Source organism: Ascaphus truei, chromosome 18 (genome assembly GCF_040206685.1).
Source record: "Ascaphus truei isolate aAscTru1 chromosome 18, aAscTru1.hap1, whole genome shotgun sequence".
NCBI lineage: Eukaryota > Metazoa > Chordata > Amphibia > Anura > Ascaphidae > Ascaphus > Ascaphus truei.
In genome coordinates this window covers 673,913-683,799 of record NC_134500.1, presented here as the reverse complement: position 1 = coordinate 683,799, position 9,887 = coordinate 673,913, and the positions used below count along the sequence as shown (strand labels likewise).

The 9,887-nt window shown below is 46.0% G+C and overlaps 1 protein-coding gene across 1 annotated transcript; it reads right to left on the bottom strand.

The window, feature by feature from the left end:
• Window positions 1–4,803: 4,803 nt before the first annotated feature.
• MESD (mesoderm development LRP chaperone) lies at window positions 4,804–9,526 on the bottom strand. The gene is made up of 3 exons (XM_075575141.1): window positions 9,327–9,526; window positions 5,625–5,857; window positions 4,804–5,178 (listed from the first exon to the last, which is right to left on the bottom strand). Exons 1-3 carry the CDS (start codon window positions 9,465–9,467, stop codon window positions 4,923–4,925), a joined length of 630 nt encoding a protein of 209 aa, XP_075431256.1. The 5' UTR covers window positions 9,468–9,526; the 3' UTR covers window positions 4,804–4,922.
• Between the last annotated feature and the right edge of the window lie 361 nt (window positions 9,527–9,887).

Here is a 9,887-nt window from a genome sequence, read left to right as displayed (position 1 = left end):
GAGGAAGGCGTTTAGATTCTTTAAGTCAGAAGGGACGGAGACATCGTATCAGAATTATAAGGAATGTAACAAAAATTGCAAAAGGGCAATCAAATTAGCAAAAAAGGATAATGAAAAAAGTATTGCAGTAGAAAGTAAGATCAACCCTAAAAAGTTATTTAAGTACCTTAATAACAAAAAATGAGGGGGAAAAAAAAAAAGGACCCCTTCAGTGTGAGATGGGTAGGCAGATAATTGGCGATAAGGGAAAAGCAGAGCTATTAAACAAATTCTTTGTCTCTGTGTTTACCAGGGAAGAATCAATTTCAATTGTAGTGCCACAGGAAGAAGCCACAACCTCCATATTAATGAACAATTGGTTAACTGAGGAAAAAGTTCATAGGCGGCTTGAAAAAAATTTAAATTAATAGGGCACTTGGCCCCGATGGCATACATCCAAGAGTTCTAAAGGAAATAAGTTCAGTAATAGCCAATCCATTACATTTAATATTCAAGGACTCCATTTCCACAGGCTCAGTACCACAAGATTGGTGTAAAGCAGATGTGGTGCCTATATTTAAAAAGGGAGCTAGATCACAACCGGGGAATTACAGACCTGTAAGCCTGACTTCAATAGTGGGGAAACTACTTGAAGGTTTTAATACGGGATAATATTTAGGAATACCTAATGGAAAACAAAATTATTAGTAATAGTCAGCATGGATTTATGAAGGATAGATCATGCCAAACTAACCTTATTTGTTTCTTTGAGGAGGCAAGTAGGAATTTAGACCAGGGTAAAGCAGTTGATGTGCTCTACTTAGATTTTGCAAAGGCTTTTGATACGGTTCCACACAAAAGGTTGGTGTACAAAATAAAGCAAATTGTACTCAGTACAAATATATGCACCTGGATTGAAAACTGGTTGAAGGACAGACAACAGAGCCTTGTCATAAATTGAACTTTTTCAGGTTGAGCTAAGGTTGTGAGTGGAGTACCTAAGGGATCGGTACTGGGACCCCTGCTTTTTAACTTGTTTATTAATGACCTTGAGGTTGGCATCGAGAGCAAAGTCTCCATCTTTGCTGATGATACTAAATTGTGTAAGGTAATAGAATCAGAGCAGGATGTAATTTCTCTTCAGAAGGACTTGGAGAGACTGGAAACGTGGGCAGGTAAATGGCAGATGAGGTTTAATACAGATAAATGTAAGGTTATGCATTTGGGATGCAAGAATAAAAAGGCGACTTACAAATTAAATGGAGATATATTGGGGGAATCCTTGATGGAAAAGGATTTAGGAGTGCTTGTAGACAGCAGGCTTAGCAATAATGCCCAATGTCATGCAGTAGCTGCAAAGGCAAACAAGTTATCTTGCATTAAACGGGCAATGGATGGAAGGGAAGTAAACATAATTATACCCCTTTACAAAGCATTAGTAAGACCACACCTTGAATATGGAGTACAATTTTGGGCACTACTCCTTAGGCTGTGCTTACTATAAGTGCACACGACGGTTTGGTCACGATCGCTGAAAGTCATCTCTATTTGATTTTTCCAGCTACCATAGCCCGACTGTCGCGTGGCCGTCACTATAAGCGTAGCCTTATTTTTGTTTATACCACTGGCAACCCCCCCTATAATATATATATATTACTTCAAAATATCTACCTGCATCATTCATCTCTCATACGTACTCAGATCTATTAATATCTGTTCACTATGATAACTCTGTTTTAATCACATTAAGTGTTTATTTTCTTTGACTCATCAGTTAGATGTGTGATAAGAATGTGTCTTTATAAACATTGTGTAAAAACTAGACATTAAAAGTCTCATGACCTAAACAAACGACTTCACACGCAGTATGAATGACATTGTTAATTTATACAATGCATATAAATATTGTGTTTCTACCATACCCGATGAAGGGCTGAGAAGTTACAAAGCTTGGAACAGTGGTTGGTTCAGTAGGTTTTACCACCACCCCACCCCCCCCCTCCCCGTTACTACCATTATTAATGTAGGCACCTTAAAGAACAGAGAAGTGAAAACCGCAAAACCAGGTGGTTCATGTGGCTTCTGAATAAGTTAATAAGAGATTCCTATTTCCTTTTGATGCTTTCCCCACATTAATGCGATTAGCAATTGTTTATTAAACTCTTCCAAAAGGACAACCTGAGAACAATGAAAATTAGCAATGGAGGTGTAGATAAGCACTTATGGTGACCTGACCGCTCAACACATTACTGATCAATGTAAATTGTGTTGCAAGTAGGAAATAAGTCATTTATACGCAAAATATGGCCTCAGACGGACCAAAAAAGGGTCCTACATAATGCACTTGTATATAGTCCTTTAATCTATCTCACAGCGAGTACATTTGTATATAGTCCTTTAATCTCTCACAGCGAGTGCATTTGTATATAGTCCTTTAATCTATCTCACAGCGAGTGCATTTGTATATAGTCCTTTAATCTATCTCACAGCGAGTGCATTTGTCTATAGTCCTTTAATCTATCTCACAGCGAGTGCATTTGTATATAGTCCTTTAATCTATCTCACAGCGAGTGCATTTGTATAGGACCTTTTTGGTCCCCCTAGCGCCATATTTTGTGCAGAAAAAAAAAAAGTAGATAAACATTGGCACTAGAACCAGAAACAATGAGGACGTAGCAGGAAGCTTGAGGTTTTTCCCTCTCCCTCTCTCGTGGTGTAAGTGCTCTTATTTTGATGAGGTTACCTTCATCAATAACATGACTTCTCTCTATAGCTAAAGTTAACCATGGCATCAGCATTTGTCTGCAATGAAAATCATAGGCTCCAGGTAATTGCCTATGCGCGTTACCCCACCGGCTCCAGGTAATTGCCTATGCGCGTTACCCCACCGGCTCCAGGAATTGCCTATGCACGTTACCCCACCAGCTCCATGAATTGCCTATGCGCGTTACCCCACCAGCTCCAGGTAATGGCCTATGCGCGTTACCACACCGGCTCCAGGTAATGGCCTATGCGCGTTACCTCACCGGCTCCAGGTAATGGCCTATGCGCGTTACCCCACCGGCTCCAGGTAATGGCCTATGCGCGTTACCTCACCGGCTCCAGGTAATGGCCTATGCGCGTTACCTCACCGGCTCCAGGTAATGGCCTATGCGCGTTACCTCACCGGCTCCAGGTAATGGCCTATGCGCGTTACCTCACCGGCTCCAGGTAATGGCCTATGCGCGTTACCTCACCGGCTCCAGGTAATGGCCTATGCGCGTTACCTCACCGGCTCCAGGTAATGGCCTATGCGTTACCTCACCGGCTCCAGGTAATGGCCTATGCGCGTTACCTCACCGGCTCCAGGTAATGGCCTATGCGCGTTACCTCACCGGCTCCAGGTAATGGCCTATGCGTTACCTCACCGGCTCCAGGTAATGGCCTATGCGCGTTACCCCACCGGCTCCAGGTAATGGCCTATGCGCGTTACCTCACCGGCTCCAGGTAATGGCCTATGCGCGTTACCTCACCGGCTCCAGGTAATGGCCTATGCGTTACCTCACCGGCTCTTCCACCACTTGTGGAATCTTCATTAAAAAACAGTGTCAACAATTCAGTGACGTGTTATCCAAAGGTAGCCCAACATCCCCGAGGTGGAACCAAGTCTTTAAACAATCATATTACAATTGATCTAGACATCATATTGAATGGTATTCATGCCCTTGCATTTGCCACCAACCGACCAATAATAGGAAGCAACAGTGCAAACTACCATGAAACCAGATCAATGCCAACTAAACATTGGTATAAGCGGTATGGGTGCCTGGCAGCTCCAGCAGAGCCAATACCAGACACTGTCCCCTATTAAAGATTAAAGCACAACACATCAGCCAAACAAAACATCACCTTCTAAGGCATCTCCCACCATCACTTTACTAACTGGAAATAAATGACTTAGGACAAACATAAAAATGTAACCGAATAAGGAAAAATAATGGAATAAGCAGACTATTAAACTAAGGCCGTGTTTATAGTGCCGGCGACGCGACCGATGACGTCACCCATCGCCATTTGCAAAAGTTGTACTTTTCTGGTAGCCTGTGTACCAGATTTCTGGTAGCCTGTCGCTCTGTCGCGTGCACCAAGCGCACGCAACGGCGACAATGCATTTGTTTTGCTGCGACAGCACCGTCGCGTCGCCGGCACTATAAGCGCTGCCTAAAGCAACATCTTCTCAGAACATGGATTGTTTAGTTTAATACAATGTACCAGGTTTAAATCAGCATTCATTTTCAGTAAAAAAAAAAAGCTGCATCTGAAAAATTAAAAGAAATCGCCAAGTTTAAGTTTGGAGCTTAACCAGTTGAGACCAGGTTGATCAATGATAGAGTTAATGTTTAGTAAGTCACTTGGCTTTGTTCGAATAATTGCAAACACTCAGGCAATTGGTTTCACCTTCTGCTCCTCAGTGCAGTAACAAAGTAATCAAGTAACAAAATACTGTGTTAGAAAAAGGCTGTATTTTCAAATGGAGATTTCCAGCTCATTGTTGGTCTCACCAAGTACTTTACAAACAGGCAGAAAAGTAACAGTGGAGTTAAAGTGAAGAACATACTTTGCAGATGCAGGCACCTGAAATGTAACCCACAGAAATTCCATTATTTTTTATTTTTGTAGTAAATGTTGGTGAAGGCAGCGGGTGTACAAAGCTGACCTGCTCATTAGCCATTTGACCCCCACGCTGAATATATTAGTTGCCCTCACCCTCCAGTATCTTCTTACCCTTAGATTTAAAATAAAAAAATACAAATGTTTTTACTAAAGAAACCAAGTCATACAACATACTTTGCACTCAGAGTGAATAGTACTAATAACAGCACGGAGTTTTATTGGCAATTATCCAGGCATGGTTTCCTTCAGAACAATTTTGCTGATCGAGTTTATAAATTTGCTGCCAGTTGTCATAAATCCTCTTTTTGTGTTGATGCTCTGTTACTTTCTTGAGATGCTTTGGATTTTTTGCTTTCAGTATTTTTCTTCTCTGGTTTAGTTTGATTTTTGATTTTTGAAATGCCATCTCCTCCTTTGCCAGGAAATACCTGGCCTTCCACTGTCACATCCACACACCTCTCCTGGCTTACAAGGAAGTCTTTAACCTCCCAAGCGTATCCTCCATCCCGAAGCATAAAGATTGCACGATTCGCACCAACAATGAATCTATGGTGAAAAGGGGAAACGTAAAAGGTTTTAAGCAAAGTACTTTGGAAATGAGCATATAAGAAAAAAATAAAAGAAAAAAAGCTGTCACCATGACCTGTTGATTTTTGTCATCTACCAGAATGCTGCAACTCCCACCATCCCAAAAGAGAGATGTTTTTCACACTACTGTACAACCAGGACACACACACTATTCTTGCCTGGTGTACAAAACCCTTGGCAACTGGGATGTCCATGGGAGGTCAATGACCTCAGATAATCTCCAGAAATCACTCCTCCCCCCATTCTAGACAACAAAAATATTCAAAAAAGAAAAAAAAATTGCTGATGGCAATGTTGCGTTAACCCATGAACAATAGATTTGAATACTAGCGTCTGAGAAAGTTAAGTAGCTATTGGGCAATGAATAAGTTCTTCCTAAACCACCTCCCCCACCCCCCACAAACCTCTGGATATCATAGTTTGCATTGAAAAGGCTGCCCTGCCACAGGCTTGTAATTTCTTCCGTTTCTTTCTCAGTTGGGTTTCCAGACACCGTCACGAAGACCATTAAAGTCTTGCCCTTCTTTGTCATCTTCAAGATGCTCTCTGGGTTACTGGGATCAATCTTGGAGAAGTCCACAGGAGGTGGAGCTCTTTTGTGCTCAGGTAAGTCCCCATCTTCTATGTCATCATCTTTCTAGAAGTAGATGGACAAAGCAAAACGGGGGAATAAGTTCCACCACTAAATATCAAAACATTTCAGAGAGACCTATATAAAAGAGAGCAACACTAAGGGGGTGGAAGGAGGGAGACAGGAGAAGAGGTTCTAATTCTAGGGTTCCTTAACCAAAAGGAGGATTGAAAACCGCTGCACTAACCCTATGCCAACATTGTCCGTCAGTCTTTATTTTTGCATAAATATCGTAGGGAATGCGGCATTAACAGATAATATCATACGTTCCTATTTTACTTAAGTTCACTATATTTGCCCCAATTTAACTGAGCGAATGAATAGGTGTAAATACTTTTGCCCAAGTTTGTCCTTTTATTTTTCAGCCTCCTCAGACTGTAGAGCTCGTTTCCCAGATCCTGAAACAGATGTCTTGTCCTCCTCTCCAGCAAAAGCCATTTTTAGGGTCCTGAATGCCTTAAAAAGGCTTGATGAAACTGCAAAGTCCATCAAAACTGGAGCAAATGATCACATCCGCCTACTAAAACTTAACATGGCAAAAACAGAGGTCCTTATACTTCCTCCCAAACATGGCCCTACTACCTCCTTCCACATTACTGTTGGAAATACGATCATTCACCCAGGAGCCCAAGCACGCTGCCTAGGGGTCACACTATTCCTCTCTCACATTCAAAATGTTTCTAAAACTTGTCGCTTTTTCCTCCGCAATATAACAAAGATACGCCCTTTCCTCTGTTACTCGTCTGCTAAAACTCTGACTCAAGCCCTCATTCTCTCCCGTCTTGATTACTGTAACCTCCTGCTGTCTGGCCTTCCTGCCTCTCACCTGTCTCCCCTACAATCTATACTAAACGTTGCTGCCAGAATCGCTCTACTCTTTCCTAAATCTGTCTGTGTCTCCCCTCCTGAAATCCCTCTCCTGGCTTCCGATCAAATCCCACATCTCACACTCAATTCGCCTCCTCACTTTTAAAGCTTTACACTCCTCTGCCCCTCCTTACATCTCAGCCCTAATTTCTCGCTATGCACCATCCCGACTCTTGCGGTCTTCTCAAGGATGTCTTCTTTCTACCCCTTTTGTATCTAAAGCCCTCTCCCGCCTTAAACCTCTCACTGACTGCCCCGCACCTCTGGAATGCCCTTCCCCTCAATACCCGACTAGCACCCTCTCTATCCACCTTAAGACACATTTGCTTAAAGCATATGAATAGCACTGTAGATAATCCTGGACACATGATACATAAAGCTTGGCCCCCTGCAGATGCACTTACTAGAATTCCCTCCTACTGTCTCTATACGTTATCCAACCTACCAATTAGATTGTAAGCTCCTCGGAGCAGGGACTCCTCTTCCTTAATGTTACTCTTATGTCTGAAGCACTTATTCCCATGACCTGTTATTTATATTAGTTATTTATATGATTACAACATGTATTACTACTGTGAAGCGCTATGTATATTTATGGCGCTATATAAATAAAAAAGGGAGAAGGTTCCAGGGCACTGCGGATTTCAAAAGAATTTATTGAACAGGCACAACGTTTCAACCGTTTTCAACCACCCTAAGGCCTTGCCCCCGCTGCCTACTACAGCGTCCGCCGCACGGACGAGAGCCCTCCCCTCAATGGCGCCGGGCCCGCTACGAGGGGGGGCCGCAGCGCTCGGGCGAGAGCTGCTCCTGCTCTCAATAGAATTGAGAGCAGGACTCGCGTCGAGCGATTAGGCACGCCCTCCGGCGGTTCAGCCAATGAGTGAGAACCTGCCGGGTGACGTCATGGCCGCGCCCCCGTCACTCCCCCGCCACGCCCCCCGGTCTCTCCTCCTGCAGTGAGCTGCAGACTGGGGAATCGGCTGAACGCGCCGCCAATATCGCGGGCGCGCGTTACAGCGGCGTGACCGGGGCCTTAGCCTAAGCGTGGTGGTTGAAACGTTGTGCCTGTTCAATAAATTCTTTTGAAATCCGCAGTGCCCTGGAACCTTCTCCCTTTTTCGCTTACTTTGGAGCTTGTCATTGTCAGCAACTCCACTGTTCCAAAAGCACCGGTAACAGCAAGTATCTTTTGTTTAGCTTGTGGTGTGCAGCATTACCATTGCTTTTTGCGATATAAATAAAGACATACAATACTTCTCCTTACGTTTGGGAAAAAATTAGCTAGAAAAGTACTAAAGATACTACAAAAAAAAAAAAACCTCAAGATATATGCATAGTGTGCGGTGCACATGAGGCTGTCCGTATGCACAATGTCTTGGTTCCTTGCAACGTGAGAAAAATATCTGGTGTGTTACCGGATGGTCACTGGGGACCTATTACGTTATTTTCCCTTAGCTCCCTTTTAACTTTTGTACGTCACGTGATATTTTTGCTATAAAATGAATATTTACGTTAAACACATTAAAAAAAAAAATTGCGAACCACATTAGGACACATTCTCACATCTCTATTAGGCCAATACCCACTCAAGGGTGGTAAGCTTTAGCACATCACAGGTCCTCCTTTAGAACGGGAGAGAGGAGTTTGGCAGAGCTGGGGGGGTGGGGGGGGGTGAGGAGTTTGGCGGAGCTTGGGGGGGAGAGGAGTTTGGCGGAGCTTGGGGGGGAGAGAGGAGTTTGGCGGAGCTGGGGGGGGGGGGTGAGGAGTTTGGCGGAGCTGGGGGGGGGGGGGTGAGGAGTTTGGCAGAGCTGGGGGGGGTGAGGAGTTTGGCGGAGCTGGGGGGGGAGAGGAGTTTGGCGTAGCTGGGGGTGGGGGGTAGAGGAGTTTGGCGTAGCTGGGGGGGGGGGGAGAGGAGTTTGGCGGAGCTGGGGGGGGGAGAGGAGTTTGGCGGAGCTGGGGGGGGGGAGAGGAGTTTGGCGGAGCTGGGGGGGGGGAGAGGAGTTTGGCGGAGCTGGGGGGGGGGAGAGGAGTTTGGCGGAGCTGGGGGGGGGAGAGGAGTTTGGCAGAGCTAGGGGGGAGAGGAGTTTGGCGGAGCTGGGGGGGGAGAGGAGTTTGGCGGAGCTGGGGGGGTTGAGAGGAGTTTGGCAGAGCTAGGGGGGGGAGAGGAGTTTGGCGGAGCTGGGGGGGGGAGAGGAGTTTGGCGGAGCTGGGGGGGGGGGGAGGAGTTTGGCGGAGCGGGGGGGGGAGAGGAGTTTGGCGGAGCTGGGGGGGGGGAGGAGTTTGGCGGAGCGGGGGGGGGAGAGGAGTTTGGCAGAGCTGGGGGGGGGAGAGGAGTTTGGCAGAGCTGGAGGGGGAGAGGAGTTTGGCGGAGCTGGGGGGGGGGGGGGAGAGGAGTTTGGCGGAGCTGGGGGGGGGGGAGAGGAGTTTGGCGGAACTGGGGGGGGGAGGAGTTTGGCGGAACTGGGGGGGGGAGAGGAGTTTGGCGGAGCTGGGGGAGGGGGAGAGGAGTTTGGCGGAGCTGGGGGAGGGGGAGAGGAGTTTGGCGGAGCTGGGGGGGGGTTTGGCGGCGCTGGGGGTTGTTCGGCGCTGGGGTGCACGGTCTCACCTCCCACTGCTCCAGCAGCCGCGCCATGTCCGCATCATTGTAGTCCCGAATATCCTTCCGCCTCCCCCGCTCCTTTCCTTCCGCCGGGCTCAGCGCGAGCAGGACACAGAGGCACAGCGCGAGCGCACCGGTAGCCGCCATCTTCCCAACGGAACTAAGCGACGCCACAGGGTGGGCGGGGCTACCGCAAGACAGCGGTTGGCTGGTTCATTTTGAGATGGAAACGTCACGTGGTTCATATCATAGCCGTTGCTGGAGATGGACTAGAGCGGGTCGCTGTCCGCTCCTCTGATTGGTGGAGGCTGCAACGGATATGCGTCCATCTTTGATTCGGGCATTCTGCCCACTTATCTCCATGGTAACAGGCCGAAAATAATGTACTGTGTGCTCAGACCTGTCCAATTCAAGTTAATGCAACAATAAAGATTGATATCGTTCAAAATGTACTTTTAGCTTAATGAGTAATGTAAGGCTTTACGTTTTAATAAGAACAATGTAATCCTTGTGTTTAAATTGTTTTTATTATATTTGTGTCATACGTATTATGTGTAAACTAATTGT